Source organism: Ursus maritimus, unplaced genomic scaffold (assembly GCF_017311325.1).
Source record: "Ursus maritimus isolate PB19 unplaced genomic scaffold, ASM1731132v1 scaffold_25, whole genome shotgun sequence".
Lineage (NCBI taxonomy): Eukaryota > Metazoa > Chordata > Mammalia > Carnivora > Ursidae > Ursus > Ursus maritimus.
In genome coordinates this window covers 9387116-9403564 of record NW_024425008.1, presented here as the reverse complement: position 1 = coordinate 9403564, position 16449 = coordinate 9387116, and the positions used below count along the sequence as shown (strand labels likewise).

Below are 16449 nucleotides of genomic sequence, written 5' to 3'. Positions count from 1 at the left end.
CCCAGAGCATGGTCTATTCTTGAGAATGTTCCATGGGCATTAGAATAGAATGAGTATTCTTTGGTTCTGGGGTGTAGTGTTCTATATATATCTATGAGGTCCAACTCGTCGAGTATGGCATTCAAAGCCTTTGTTTCTTTGCTGAGTTTTTGCAAGGGTGTTCTGTCTATTTCTGATAGTGGGGTGTTGAGGTCCCCTACTATTAATGTATTTTTATCTATATGTCTCTTTATTCTGGTTAAGAGTTGGCTTGTGTATCTTGCTGCTCCCCTGTTGGGGGCATATGTATTTATAATTGTCATATCCACTTGTTGGATACATCCTTTAAGAATAATATAGTGCCCTTCTGTGTCTCTAACTATAGTCTTTAGTTTAAAATCCAATCTGTCTGATATGAGAATTGCTACCCCAGCTTTCTTTTGAGGTCCCAATGGATTGAAAGATGGTATTCCATCCCTTTACTTTCAGTCTGAATGTATCTTTAGGTTCAAAATGAGTCTCTTGTAGACAGCAAATGGACGGGTCATGTCTTTTTATCCAATCAGTAACCCTGTGGCGTTTATGGGAGCATTTAGGCCATTTACATTGAGACTGATTATTGAAAGATAGCATTTTAATGATGCCATATTGCTCTTAAAGTCTTTGTTTCTATAGATTGTGACTTTCTGTTCTGTATCACTCTTGGGGCCTTTTTACTTTTATAGAACCCCCTTAATATCTCCTGTAGGGCTGGTTTCGTGGTTACGAAATTGGTCAATGACTGGCGATTCTGGAAGATCTTTATTTCTCCATCAATTCTGAATGACAGCCTTGCTGGATAAAGGATCCTTGGCTGCATGTTTTTCTCTGAAAGAGCTTTAAAAATGCCCCCCCAACCCTTTCTCTCATTCCAGGTCTGTGTAGACAGGTCTGACGTAATTCTGATGCCTTTGCCTTGGTACGTGAGAAATTTCTTTGCCCTGGCCGCTTTCAATACTGTATCCTTGGATCTAATATTTGCAAATTGGACTATGATGTGACATGGTGTAGGTCTGTTCTCATTAACCTTGGGAGGTCCTCTCTGCCTCTTGGACATGAATGTTTGTTTCCCTTGCTAGATAAGGGACGTTTTCCAGCTACAATTTGTTCAAATATCTCTTCTAGACCTCTGTTTTTCTCCACCCCCTCGGGGATGCCGATGATTCTGACATTGGAACGTTTCATTGAGTCAGTAATCTCCCGTAACCTACATTCCTATGCGTGGATTTTTTCGAGTCCAGATTCTATTTTAGCTTTTTCTTCTACTAACCCATCCTCCAATTCGCTAATATGTTCTTCTGCCTCATTCACCCTGGCCGTCAGAGCCTCTAGTTTTGACTGCGTTTGGCTCATAGGATTTTTAATTTCTGCCAAATTCGCTCTCATTTCCGCCCTTAGAGATTCTATATTCTCATTAACATTTTCATTAATACTTTTTTCAAGTCTACACATCATCTTGACCATTGTTACTCTGAATTCCATTTCTGATAATTTGGTTATATCCATGTCCATTAGTTCTGTGGCAGAGGCCACAGACTCATTGTCTTTTCTTTGCTGGGGGGATTTCTCCTTCTCGTCATTCTGATGAGGAGAGGTTGCGGGGTTGTCCAGAGCCCAAATTATTGACCAGGACCCAAGCTGTGCGCCCTTGTTTTATAGGGATCTTAGTGATGTGGGCTTCTTGATTTTTCAGCCTACCTTCTGTGTTCTGGGGGAGGGGCCTGCTGCACCGATACTCAGGCAACCCTGTTTGGGTAGAGTCTCCGTGTCCCCTGCGAGGGGGGATGGGGATGGGCACACTGTGAGCCGGTATTTCCAGGCTTTTGTTCTCTGGCGGCTTTCCCTGGCGGTTTGCTGTGCCTCTTCTGAGAGTCAGAGCAGCAGTGGCTGAATCTCAGCCTCTGTCTCAGAACAGAGGGATCGCGGACCGTTCTCTACTGATGGTCTGGCCACTTTAACTCTGTTACCGTTGGTGCTGCTCAACCCTGCAGCGTCCGGGGATGTGCGCCCCACACCTGGCGTCCCAGCCCTCACTTCCCCGGGCCGGCTTGTCTCTGCCCTTTGTGTTTCTAATACCGCCAGCCACCAGCCGCCCCTGCGCGCTCCGGAGCTCCCGGTCTCCGTCTGGTTGCAGTGAGCGCACTGGAGCTCCGTTTCAATCTGGTGGCGCGCATTCCCCGGCTCATGGTCTCAGTCTGCTCTCTCGTGGGTGCCGGTCCACGAGTCCGCCCGCTCCCCCATGCAGGTGGCTACCGCTTCCCGGCGCCCTAACAAGGCGGCTCCCTCCCCCTTCCATTTATCTTCCGATATCTGTGCGTGGTTTCACGACTCCCCGCTTTGTACCTCAATACTCAGCGCTGGAGGTGTTCCTTTGTAGAGATCCAGATGTATCTTCCTGTGTCTCAGGCTGATTCCGTTGATGTTCAGGCTGGTCTGGTACCTATCCAGCTCGACTCAGGGGACCAGCTGAAAAAGGGGTCCCCTACTCCTCTGTCATCTTAACTCCTCAAGGGCATTCATATTCTTAAGACTCTTCCTAGCAATATGTGGAAATACCTGTTTCCCTCGATTTTACTCAGCAATAGTGTTCCAATTTTATTTATTTATTTATTTATTTATTTATAAGAATTTTTTATTTATTCATTTGAGAGACAGCAAGAGTAGGAGCAAGGGGGAGGGTGAAAGAAGGTGGGTTAGAGGGAGAGGGAGAAACAGACTCCCCACTGAGCAGGGAGCCCAACACAGGGCTCAATCCCAGGACCCTGAGATCATGACCTCAGCCGAAGGCAGACGCTTAAACTGATGAGCCACCCAGGTGCTCCATATTTGTGTTCCAATTTAGTTTAATGGGCCAAAAAAATGGAATTACATTTTAATTGGAATTTTTTGGATTATCATGCAAATATTTATATATTTTTCATATATTTATATCAATTCTGTTCTTTTGGAATTGTCTGATCATATCCTTAATCATATCCTTTATATGTGCTGTTTATCAAGGTTGCCAATCTTTTGTTATGTTTGTTGCAGATATTGTTACTAATTTATTGTTTGCTTTTAAATTTTTAACACTGTTCAATATACGCATCTCTAAGAGTTTTAGTAAATTAAAATGAGAGAATGAGAAAATTAGGAAAGAAATTTATTCTCTAATGAAGTGAATTTTCATTGTTTGAACAACATCCCTATATTCTTTTCAAATATGTCGTGATTGAAAGAAGTAGTTATCCGCCAATGAAATGTCCTGTATATATTTCATGAAGTGTTTTTGTCCTTCTTTGCCCTCATACAGTTTGTGGTCCTGTCTCAATGCCAAAATACTTGGTTGAGAATGGGAAGATTTACCCATTGAGGATGTTTGTCAACTTAATGCCAAACATCTAGGTGGTTACCCATATTTAAGCGTTGAACTTAATGTTCACATCTGTTATTTATACTTTTTGAAGAGTGCTATATAGTAGAATGCAGTTTTTACGTTAGAATACCATGTATTATTTTATGTGATTTTTAAGACTTTAAATACACAGTTTATTTTATTTTACATCTTCCAGTTTCAAATGATATTTATCATTATGTATTCAGCATTTCTGGCTACTTTGTTGAGAAGAAAAAACCGGTTGACTTTTTTATTAGAGGCATAGAGTTTTAGAACTGGAGGGTTCTTAGTACGACATATTCTAATTTCCATTTTAAGTAGATGAGCTACCTTGGGACCAGAAATAGCAGGATGACTTGGACAAATTAAAGAGCAGGGGCCAGAATGAGGATCTGATCTTCACAGTTCTTTACAGTCCGTCATGCTGTTGCGTTTTTGAGTGCTCAGCATGCACATAATACAATATCCGAATTGCATTCAAATGACAGAAGTACTTAATAGAATCTATTTGAAGCTATATTGTTTTGCATCCCTTTAGATAAATATAAAAATTCTTTATGGATTAAAAATAAATTTCAGACTATGTGGTAATTTGCTTTTTTTTTAAATGTACATTTCATAATGATTTTTATGTGCATACAGATCACTGCAGAATTCACCATAAGCTTTAATTCAGTTTTTGTGTGCCTGATTGATTTTTAATTATGTAATTTATCGTTAACTTTACCTTAGTAAGCCAGAAGGTAAACAAGGTGATTCAGGTTCTGAGCACCTTACGTTATAATTCAGGTTTCTTAAAAACACTTGACCCTAAAATATTCCTTGAGGAAAATAGCTGACATTAGTGGCAAGAATATATAAAACTTTGTGAATTTGTTCTCTAAATCTTTTCTCTTTAGATTTTGAACCCACTTGTTTCCAAGGCACAACTTTCCCAAACAGTCCAGTCTCGTTTAGTTAGTTGTAAAATTTTAGGAAAATTGACCAACAAATTTGATGCCCATACGTGAGTATTTGTATATAATTTTCATCTTCTTTATTAAATTAAATTGATTTAAAATGTATGATGGTCATATGATTAACAATTAAATTAGACTTCTTTCATTCCATACTACATACAAGCTTAGCTGTCTTAACTTTTTAGAATTCTTGAATGTCTAGTTATTCAGATGCATTTCTTCTGATCTCACGACATTTAAAGATCAATATGATTACCTTTTTTCTATTTCTCATCTTAGTCTTCTCTGTCATACACCTAGTGTAGTTTTGAGCATAAAATGGTATTATTCTATAGACTTCAAAAATTGTCAAATCTGACCTAAAGATAGACTTTCTGATTTCTTCCCTTATTGTTATGAATTCATTATTTTGAATAATTTATTGTATTTTGAGGCTTTATGGAGAACATTTATAATTTGTATGTTATTGTCTGCCCAGATGATAAATACCAAGTGGAAAGAATGAAATGTTGTATAATTATGACACAAAAGTAAAATATAAAATTGAAGAATATTTTGGTCGATGGTTGTTAGACATTCTGTTTGCCTGTAGCCTTTCATCTTAGCTAAGATGTTTAACTGTCAGTCCAAAATTAACCATTACTTTAAAAAGATCCAGGCATGTATATAATTTACAAATAACAAAAGATAACATCCAAATGTAATGACATATGTGAAAATACCATGTAAACTATAAAGCTTTCTATTAAAGTATATTTGTTGTTATTAAGCTAAGCTAAGATTTTGATAATAATTGTTTGACAATTTTAATTATTCTAAAACACCATTTGCATGTTCCTTTCCTTCCTTTCTAAGCATTAAAAGAGAAATACTCCCTCTGGTAAAATCACTCTGTCAAGATGTAGAATATGAAGTTCGGTCTTGTATGTGTCGGCAATTAGAAAACATAGCTCAGGGTATTGGGTAAGTACACTTTCAATTCCTTATGTCATATTCGTACTTCTGGATTGTCAGATATTCATATCCTGTTCCTGTGTTCCATGAAAGCATGGTGTTGAAAGGCTAAACTTTATATGATCTTTAAAAGTGATTGTAACAAGTACCTCCTGATATGTCTGGATTAAGAGAGATTGAAGTGAAGATGCTTAGCATTCATTTCATGTTAATTTCTTTCTTACCTTTAGTTGCTTGTTAGCATCCCAGATTCAGGAAGGCTGATGTCCCGAAATAAACCATGCTTGGACTATTGCAGTAGCATTTCTTTGGGCTAGCAGCATAGTATTGGGTCATCTCAGATGGGATTACTCAGTTGAAGTCTTTGTTTCCAATACACTCTGCACTTCCACTGTCTCCTTTGTTGCGCTTCTTGCCTTTTGGGTGTGTGAAGCTTAGGAAGGAGACACATTGGGCAGATAGTCTCTTCTCTTCTCCATAAAAACTGATCTCATGTCAAGGTATATTAAATGAAGTTTTATCTAAGAACCATCTTGGGAAATAGTTTTTTTTTTTTAAAGGATCCTAAATTGATACAAAACACATTGGGACCTCTCATTTTTATTACAAGTTGCACTGTTTTCATCTGGTTATTTGTTTCACAAGCAAGGACAATCAGGTTGTTGCCATTTGCACAATTGTTAATAAAAATATTGGCGACCGGCATTTAAGGCTTTAGGTTGACTTCAGAACATTACACAGATTCAGGTCCTCCGTCCTGCCTACCTTGCTGTGTTGGATTTCAGTGTTGTGTTGGAAGCTTAGTATTTCAACAGAGTAATCATTTCTCTCATTTTCAGTGCAGAATCAGCTTCTTTCTGATAGATCTTCTAAGGCTAGGCTGACTCTGGATCATTGTGGACCATAAATAATTCAGTCTTCCCCAGTTCTGTGTTCCTTAACCAGGATCAGAACCTATCAGGGGAATGTACCATTGTCTTTTTGTGTTCCATTTTTGTCATCTGACATTTTGCCAGTGTTAAAAACAGCGTGGTCACTTGGGTGCCTGGGTGACTTAGTCAAGTGTCTGACTCTTGATTTTGACTCAGGTCATGATCTCAGAGCCCTGAGATTGAGCCCTGCATCTGTCTCCATGCTCAGTGGAGAGTCTGCTTGGGGTTCTTTCTCTCCCTCTGCCCCTCCTCTAGCTCATGCTATCTTTCTCTAAAATAAATAAATAAAATCTTTACAAACAAAAAACAAAACAAAACAAAACTCCCATCCTGGTCAAGTGTGTTCCAATTAGTCTTCTGAAAATTAATATCGGATTATAGCTTAAGGTTTAATTTACAAAAGCAAAACTAGAATCTCCCTAGCTTGTTAGTGTAGAATTCACGTAATAAACTAATTTGCCTGATTAAATGCATATTCATTTAATTTTGAATTCTCACATACTATTAGAACGTAGTCATAGGACTTTCATGGTATATGATGGCTGAATATTACTAAGATCTGATTCATACTCTTTATTCTCCCTTTGATAAATACATAAAACTAAAGAGAGGTACACTGTTTTTTTCTTTTGGCGTTGGAAATCAGGATTATTGATAAGATCTGATAACCACCAGCAGGAAATTCCTACACTCAAGGCTAGAAGAATCCCTGAGATGGGTGAAAGGTGGTGGGAACAGATATTTCAGAGATTGCTACTGAGTTAAGAAAGACGCTGCCACTACTGCACTGGGAGTTGTGTTCTAAGGCATTTGGGAATGAGAAGTGCTGGGAAGAGGCCTGAGAACAGTACAAACTTGGGTTTGTAATTTTGTATTTGCTGTGGCTGGCAAGGGAACAATTACTGACCACTTTAGTTTAATCAGAAATGAACACCAGAAATTGTTATTCATTAATAAGATAATCAGGAAGCAACATTAAGAGATTCTTGTCAAGCTAGCATATCCATATGAAATAAAGGCTGCACAGCACTAGAAAGCTAACTATGGATTGTGCACCAGCTTAGGGTCAAAGAGGACAGTTCTTAGAATAATCAGGTTAATAATGAAGAGTATAATGAAGAGGTCATGCTCATTTGTTTGTAGGAACACAACTGTATGGAATAGACCTTTCTTTGTATAGGGATGACTAAAGAGAAAAAAAGAAACAAATGTGGGACCTACAAAAAGATCCTTCAGTGTTAGAGGGGAAGAACATACACAGTGCTCAGATTGGAAAGGAAGAACGTACTTTTGAAGAAGTTGATCAAACTTCTAATTCTGTTGATACGGCAAATAAGGTAACCTGAAAATGCTCCCTTAATGCATATCTGACAAAATTCAACATCCATTCATGATAATAACTTTCAGGAAGCTAGGGGTGACGTGAACTTCTCTAATTGGATACAGGGCACGTATGAAAAAGCTACAGCTAACATCATAGTTAATGGTAGGTATTGAATGCTTTTCCCTTAAGAACTAGTCAAGGATAGTTTTTATCACTTCTGTCTCACACTATACTGGAGGTTCTAGCTATTGAAATAAGGCAAGAAAACAAAACCCTAAAAGGTCTAGAAATCTGGAAGGAAGAAGTAAAATGATTTCTCCTTATAGATGACATCACCATTTACATAGAAAATCCTCAGTAATTTACAAAACAATGAGCAGAACTAACAAATGGATTTAAGGATATTTCAGGATACATATAAAAATATAAATCAATGGAACAGAAGAGAGTCCAGAAATAGACCCACATATATGTGGCCAGTTGACTTTCAGCAGAGTGCCAAAGTAGTTCAAGGAAGCAAATCTTTTCAAAATACAGTACTGGGATAACTGGATATTCATGAGAGAAAACAGTGAACATTGATTCTCCCCTCACACCCTACATAAAGACTAATTTGAAATTTATCACACTCCTGAATATAATCAAATCAACAGCAATATAATATTGCTGATTTGGCATTTACTTAAAAATTAAACATCTTCTATATGACCTAGTCATTCTACTTTGAATTATTTACCCAAGACAAGTAAAAATATATATCCACAACAAGAATTATATTATATACACATGTTTATAGCAGCTTTATTTGTTTTTTTTTAAAGATTTTATTTATTTATTTGACAGAGAGAGACAGTCAGCGAGAGAGGGAACACAAACAGGGGGAGTGGGAGAGGAAGAAGCGGGCTCCCAGCGGAGCAGGGAGCCCTGTGCAGGGCTGCAGGGCTCGATCTCAGGACTCCGGGATCACGCCCTAAGCCGAAGGCAGACACTTAATGACTGAGCCACCCAAGCGCCCCTATAGCAGCTTTATTTGTAATAACCCAAATTGGAACAACACGAATGTCTACCTGTAGGTGAAGGGTAAAAATAAAATGTGGTATGTCCATACAATGAAATACTATTTAGCAAGAAAAAGGAACGCAGTGCTGATACACGCAATACGAAATCATGGATATGTCTCACAATCCATATGTTAAGGGAAATAAATCAGATGCAAAAGAGTGTATACCATATGATAAATACAAACTATAGTGACAGAAAGCAGATCCATGATTGCCTTTGTCAGCGGCAGATTGTAGAATTTGGATATAATGGGATTGATGATTGGTTTTTGCCCTCTGCCCATGATTTTTGTCTTTTGTCAGATTGGAAGGTCATTGATGGAAGGGAAGCCATGTAGGGGAAGGCTAAGCAAGAACTCTAGAAGCAACTTCATCTTCTTAACAAAGAGATGGAGATGATTGGGTCCCCAGTATTTCTTTAAGCCTAGGCTTCTTAAAACAGGCCAGTGGAAAAGGCACAAACAGATGAGGAGTTTCCTTGAATTACTGTTGCTGTCCTGGCCCACCATGGAACTTAGGATTGTCTTCATCAGTATTTAGCTTGAGGAGACAAGCTACCATCAGATGACACTGACTCAGGGCCAGAACCTGGGTTGATTGGTATCACACAGCCAGACCCCAGAGTTCCAGGTTGGCTGTCTGGGCAAGCTTGCTTGTTTCATTCATCTTATTATCCCTCACCCTGTATTTTACGCATCTCCTGTTGACATCGTGGAAGAGTTAGATTGTAATTGCCAGTATCTTGGCTGATAAAACTGGACTCCTACACAAATAATAGGATCAGGCTGTCCCCAAATTTTTGTTCTGAAAACTTAAATGCCAGAAGGGTTTTTAGTAGAAAGGATAGTGACCTAGAATTCTGCCCTAGCTGGGGTGGAATTTACATATATAGTCAAGAAGAAGATACTCTCGGGGCGCCTGGGTGGCACAGCGGTTAGGCGCCTGCCTTCGGCTCAGGGCGTGATCCCGGCGTTATGGGATCGAGCCCCACATCAGGCTCCTCCACTGGGAGCCTGCTTCTTCCTCTCCCACTCCCCCTGCTTGTGTTCCCTCTCTCGCTGGCTGTCTCTATCTCTGTCAAATAAATAAATAAAATCTTTAAAAAAAAAAAAAAAAGAAGATACTCTCATAAATATACTAGCACGGGCAGTGTACAACCCACATGTACTTCCTGAAAAAGTTACTCAGCTATAATCCAGTTTGTTTAGAAGAACTAATGAGAGAGAATATTTGCATCTTAGTGTGGGTCTGCCATGATGCCTTATTTTCACTTAACTTTTATAATGTCACAAATGGGCAAAGAAAACAAATGTATACTTCATAAAGAAGAAATACAAGTGTCTAATAAAGAGATTCAACCTCATTGTTCAAGCTCATTAATTGTAGAGCAATGTAATCATTTAATGAATATACATTGAGCACCTACCATAAGCGCTGGGTTACATATGGGGATGTAATAGTGAAAAAGATACAGTCCTGTCTTCAGGTGCTTAGAATTTGAAAAGAGATGTAGTCAAGTAGACAGACAGTTACTGAATAATATGTGATATTTACAAAAACAATAGTGAAATACTACTTTTGCCAATGAAATTGAAAAAGTTGATGATAAATCTTTAATATTAGCAAAGGCACAGGGAACATTTGCATGTCCTACTGGGAGAAGCATAAACTTAGAGTCCTTTTGAATTCTACAATATAGGAAAAAAATTTTGCTTATCTTTTACCTGTATGATTGGATTTTGAGAGATGAGTCTAAGGAACTAGTTTATATTGAAATTTATGCATAATAGAAGTATACACTTAGATAATATTTACTATGTGTGAGGTACATGTTCTAAGCACTCCACATATATGAACTTAATATCCTCACAACATCTCTTGGATGGATTGTATCGTTGTTCCTTTTTTACAAATGGGGAAGCTAAAGCCCAAAGAGGATGTTATATAATATGAACAGGCTAGAAGTCTGGAAGGCCATACAATATCAGAAACTTCCAAAGTTAGTCTAAGTAGAGGGTTATGTTATTTTATTTTTAAACTTCTTATGTTTTTTATAATTTTGATAATGAACATATAAAAGTGCTATTTTAATACATAGCACAGTAGTTTTTAGTGGTTTTAACATAGTTGGAAATGAGAAATCCCCATCTCTTCTGGTAGGTTGAAATCGAAATGTTCCTATTAACCACTAATGAAATACAGATTTGATTTATTCTCTTTGCCTTTTCAACATTAAGAAATCATTGTACAGCTATTAAAGACCTCTTGTTGCTGAGTAGTTTTATTTTTAACACTCAGATTGTTAGGCTGGAATTGCATCAGTGTACTACTTTGGGGGAGAAAAGAAAAGTCTGTTAAAAGATTGAATGGAAATAACTTTTGACTGTAAACAGGGATAAAATCTTTATCTTAAACTATTGTCTTTCATTCTTAATAAATTCAAGGTTTTCAGTGGTATACAAATACATTCTGAGGAAGATTTGTATGAAATGAATTTTTATGACCTTTGGGCCAGAATGTATTCTCTCCTCCTTTCCTCCTTCACCTCCCATCTACTTCCTATGTTTGATGAATGTTTGTGAACTGGTAATGCTAACATCTGCACCTGTGATCTAGATTCATTTCTTTTTTTTTTCTTTCTCCTTGCTTTATGTTAAAGAAATGGGTATTGGTGATTTTCTTGGCAATTTACTCAAAATCTCACATGAGTATTTTATATATGAAGAATAAGTATTATTTAGAAAAAAATTATTGAGGTTTAATTGACATACAATGTTAGTTTCATGTGTAAACATAATGATTTGCTATTTGTATACATTGCAAATGATTATCATAGTAAGTCTAGTTACCAACTGTCACCTTACATAGTTACAGAATATTCTTTTCTTAGGATGAGGACTTTTAAGATTTACTCTCTTAGCAACTTTCAAATATGCAATACAGTATTGTTAACTATAGTCACTATGTTGTACATTTCATTCCCATGACTTATTTATTTAATAACTGGAAGTTTGCACCTTTTTTTTAAAAATGATTTTTTATTATGTTAGTCACCATACAGTACATCCCCTGTTTCCGATGTAAGGCTCGATGATTCATTAGTTGTGTGTAACACCCAGTGCACCATGCAATACGTGCCCTCCTTACTACCCATCACCGGTCTATCCCATTCCCCCACCCCCCTCCCCTCTGAAGTCCTCAGTTTGTTTCTCATAGTCCATAGTCTCTCATGTTTCATTCCCCCTTCTGATTACCCCCCCTTTCTTTATCCCTTTCTTCCCCTACTGATCATTCTAGTTCTTATGTTCCATAGATGAGAGAAATCATATGATAGTTGTCTTTCTCTGCTTGACTTATTTCACTTAGCATTATCTCCTCCAGTGCTGTCCATGTTGTAGCAAATGTTGAGAACTCGTTCTTTCTGATAGCTGAGTAATATTCCATTGTATATATGGACCACAACTTGACCACTATCTCACACCATACACAAAAATAAACTCCAAATGGAAGTTTGCACCTTTTGACCACCTTCCCCCCTTTCACAGATTAATTTCTTAAAAACAGTTTTTGGCCCTCTGATCACTCAAGTCCTTAGAGCTGTACTGTCCAGCATAGTAGCCACTAGCCATGTTTGGCTATTTAAATTAAGTAAAATAACATTAAAACTTCAGTTCCTCAGTTATACCGACCTTATTTTAAATGCTCAGTGGCCACGTGTGGCTACTATGCAGATTATAAACATTTCCATCATAGCAGAACCTTCTGCTTGACAGGGATGTTTTAGAGTCTTTGTGTTCCGCCCTGAATTTTTTAAGGTTTTCTGTAGCTCTTATTGACTTTTTTGTATTTTATCAAATTATAATTCATACCATCTTCTATCATGTATCCAAGAAAGCTGGCCACATTATATGCCTCCCCTTTATCAGTGTGTGTCGTTGTAATAACATCTTATCGTGGGGAATAAGCAGAAACTTCAAGTCTTGAATAAGAACCACTTGTGATTGTGTTATAAATGTTGTATATGCCCTGAAAGCATGTATATTGTGTTTCATTCTTTTAGAGGGAGCATCTAGTATCATATATCATTCTTCTATATAGAAAGTAGTTCCTGTAATGTTACATTTTAGGGGAATGAAAAAGTAATTTATCCCTTGAAATCTAGAGAAAAAGATTTTGTTAAGGTTTCTACAATCACTACTGTTAAGTTTTTCTGATTAGTCCAGATCATTGGCTGGTTGCTTAATATGGAAAACTATGTTAAAATTTATAAAATTTAATATAAACTTCTAGTCATTAAGATCTCGTAGGTAATAATATTATCCTGGTGGAACTAGAATTGATTTAAGTAATTATGCAATTACTATTAACGTTTCTTATGTTTATATCATGCTTTCCAACCAGACTGCGAGCGTCTGGAGAGCAGGAACCCCGTCTTTATGATTTTTCCTATTATCTACAGCGCCTGGCACCATGACTTGTTCTTAATCAGTTCTTGCTATAATTTATTGAATTGATTTGTTTTCTTCTGTTGCTTATTGTGCAGGACAGAACTTACAAAAAGCGTGGTGCTCCCTGAACTGATAGAACTCTCTAGGGATGAAGGCAGCAGTGTGCGTCTTGCAGCTTTCGAAACTTTGGTTAATCTGCTTGATGTGTTTGATACAGGTAAATCTTCATGTGGACACATCTTTGCTTCTGAAAGCAGTGTTTTTCCCTGTTTTGTATCACTGATAGGGCATAAAGGAAGATAAAGGACAGAATTTCTGACATTAGGTTTTGTGATGAACATTAAGCCTCCCTTCCTAAGAATTTGGCTTGGTAATTAGCCTCTAACTTGTTCAACTAATTGACCCTAGGAAAGATGCTGACTGAAACAATGTCTAAATTAATTTCCCCACCTTAATATCTGAATGCTAGAAATCTCATGGCCATAGGAGGAGAAATACAATAAATGTTTGTCTAATAAATGTTATTTAATTAAAACAGTAGTTGTGGTACTGAACTGTGGTGATAGTAACAGGAATAATAATACTAATAAGCCCGTTGCTGCATTTACTTTTACTGACGGGAAGTCAGACCCTTAATACAGTAGTGGTGCCTTTCTGAAAGTTTAAGGGAACTATGGGAAATTCAGAGTATGTAGAATTAAGATAAAAATATTGCTAATATATCAGCAATTTATAGCCAGCAGATGTATTTAAAAATATTAATTAACTTCTGAGGCACCTGGGTGGCTCAGTCAATTGGGTGTCCAACTCTTGATTTCAGCTCAGATCTTAATCTCAGAGTTTTGAGTTCAAGCCCTACATCGGGCTCCATTCTGGGCGTGGAGCCTACTTAAAAAAAAAAATTCATTAGCTTCTTAAGGAGGTGTCTTCTAAGAAGTAAAAGTGAAGAAATTCAGTAAACAGGCGCACTGAAACTCTGAGCCCCTCCGCCTGGCATTGAAGTTTTTGATGATCTCAACTCTCCTCTCACTGCTTCTGTCCCCCACACCTCCACCACGGTTGCTGATAGATATTTTCTGTTACTATGTGGCTAACATGGTAATTTTTCTTTCTGGGATCTGTGTGTGTGTATTAATTTCTACATGTGCAGTATGGGTGACTAGATCTGAAGTATGTTTTATTTTGTTTTGTTTTCCAGATGACAGAAGTCAAACTATACTTCCCTTAGTGAAATCATTTTGTGAAAAATCTTTCAAAGCTGATGAATCAATTCTTATTTCCTTATCTTTCCATTTAGGAAAACTATGCCATGGACTATATGGTATGATATATCTTAAGAATTTCAAGATTGTAGATAATTTTTTCCTTTTTCTTCTACCTCAGCCACTAAACTTCAGCTCTCCAGTTGTAAAACCTATCCTTTAAGTGTGTAAAATCTTAAGAGGCCTTAGATTTTTGATAGCATAATTTAGAATACTTTTAAAAATGACTTTCCCCCCAATAGAACCTATTTGAAAGAACAGCGACAGAATGAAATAGGCATTCTTTTAAATTTCTGAATATTTTATATTGATGTATCAGTTGGCATATGATAATAGAAGCTCACTTATATTAACTATTGGTACATAGTAAGTATACCCTAATTAACTATTTCCTGGATAATTAATATATCATGTGAGCATTTCAACTTAGAATCAGCATAATACAACTTGGCATTTTGAACATATTACTCAGTTCTTAGCTTACTATAATAATGTTAGCATAAATTAAGTTATAACCATCTGGCATAGTAAAACATTTTTAAAAATGTGTATTGTAGACTTTTAACAGGCTGTTGAAAATAAGTACTACAGTGTATGATGAGTTCCTAGCTCCCTGACATAGTTTATGAACGTGGAACCAGTCCACTGATCAAAAATATTTTGAGTTTCCTTTGCCATCTTTTAGATTGAGTTTTTAAGCGCCTTCTCTGCAGAAACATATACATGTCTTTTCTGCAGATAGTTTTAGAATATTTATGATAAATGAATAGCAGTGATGGCCCTGATACATTATCATTGTAGTGACTTGTTAGTGGTCTGTGGTATGGTAGATACTGCAGAAATTAATGCAGTTGTAATTCCTGCATTGTGTAGGCTGTACTATCAAAATTAAAATTAAAATATTATTAAAATTAACAGAAGGTGAAACAATTGACCTGTTGGATTTCTTCATAATAGGTACTCTTCCCTCACTGTTGCTTTTATTTATGATCTTTAGCCATCTACTTGACTATTTGGCTCCAATTATGTATGTATTGTACTTTGCTTTTCTCTCTTTATTTTTGTTTTCAATTAAAATGTTGAACAAAGGTTTTACATTTGTTTTAGGAATTTTTACTCCAGATCAACACTTGAGATTTTTGGAGTTTTATAAGAAACTCTGTACATTGGGTTTGCAACAAGAAAATGGACACAATGAAAATCAGATTCCACCCCAAATCCTAGAGCAGGAGAAGAAATATATTTCAGTCCGGAAGAACTGTGCTTATAACTTTCCGGTAATAAATTATGTATTTGTACTGACTAAGCATTTTGATTATAACTTTAAAATTTATGAATAGATAGCATTAAAAAATATGGCCATATCTGACACCTGCTTAGCCTTATGTCTGGTATATACAGTGGGTACTAAGTAGTATTGGTGTAACGTATATTTATCTTTATGTATAAATTAGAACTGTATGTATGCATTTGGATCTCCCAAATATAACCTCTATCTAAATTATTATTCAGAGGACATGATTTCAATATAAATGAAACGATCGTAATATTAGGTATTGATGCATGTTTTTCTCTCCTTCCCACTCATCTTCTCCCTTCCACCTCCACCAGGCCATGATTGTTTTTGTTGATCCTAAAAACTTCCACATGGAACTCTATTCTACATTCTTCTGCCTTTGTCATGACCCTGAAGTACCAGTCAGATACACTATTGCTATTTGCTTTTATGAAGTAAGTCTGAAGAAGCGATATGACTTTGCGACTTTATGTTTGTTGTTAATTACACCGATGTACGCTAGTTGATTTTTTGGTATTGTGTACACTTCTGTTTACAAAGGTTTTTAACAAGATCTAGGCTCCATATGTCTTTCATATTATGGTCCTAAATGTTATTTTAAAATTCCCATAATTCTCTTAGTATGTTTATAGACTACATTTACATAAGCACATTATAATCATTTATCACTTACTAATCCATTCACTCTGTATATCTATGCTAAGTGCTTACTTTAAGCCAGACATTGTGGTGTGAACATGGGTATTGCAACTTTGATACTAAAATCAGTTTTTATATGCTTTACAATATTTATATTTAACTTTGTGTCTAAACTCAAG

General features: G+C 36.7%; 1 protein-coding gene across 1 annotated transcript in view; it reads left to right on the top strand.

Moving 5' to 3' along the window:
- Positions 1-16449, top strand: part of PPP4R4 (protein phosphatase 4 regulatory subunit 4) — a 101756-nt gene that overhangs the window by 57712 nt on the left and 27595 nt on the right. Inside the window, exons 6-11 of the mRNA XM_040641486.1 lie at positions 4294-4400; positions 5209-5316; positions 13168-13289; positions 14271-14393; positions 15442-15611; positions 15946-16065. Of these exons, the coding sequence (XP_040497420.1) occupies positions 4294-4400; positions 5209-5316; positions 13168-13289; positions 14271-14393; positions 15442-15611; positions 15946-16065 (750 nt within the window). The remainder of the gene's footprint in view (positions 1-4293; positions 4401-5208; positions 5317-13167; positions 13290-14270; positions 14394-15441; positions 15612-15945; positions 16066-16449) is intronic.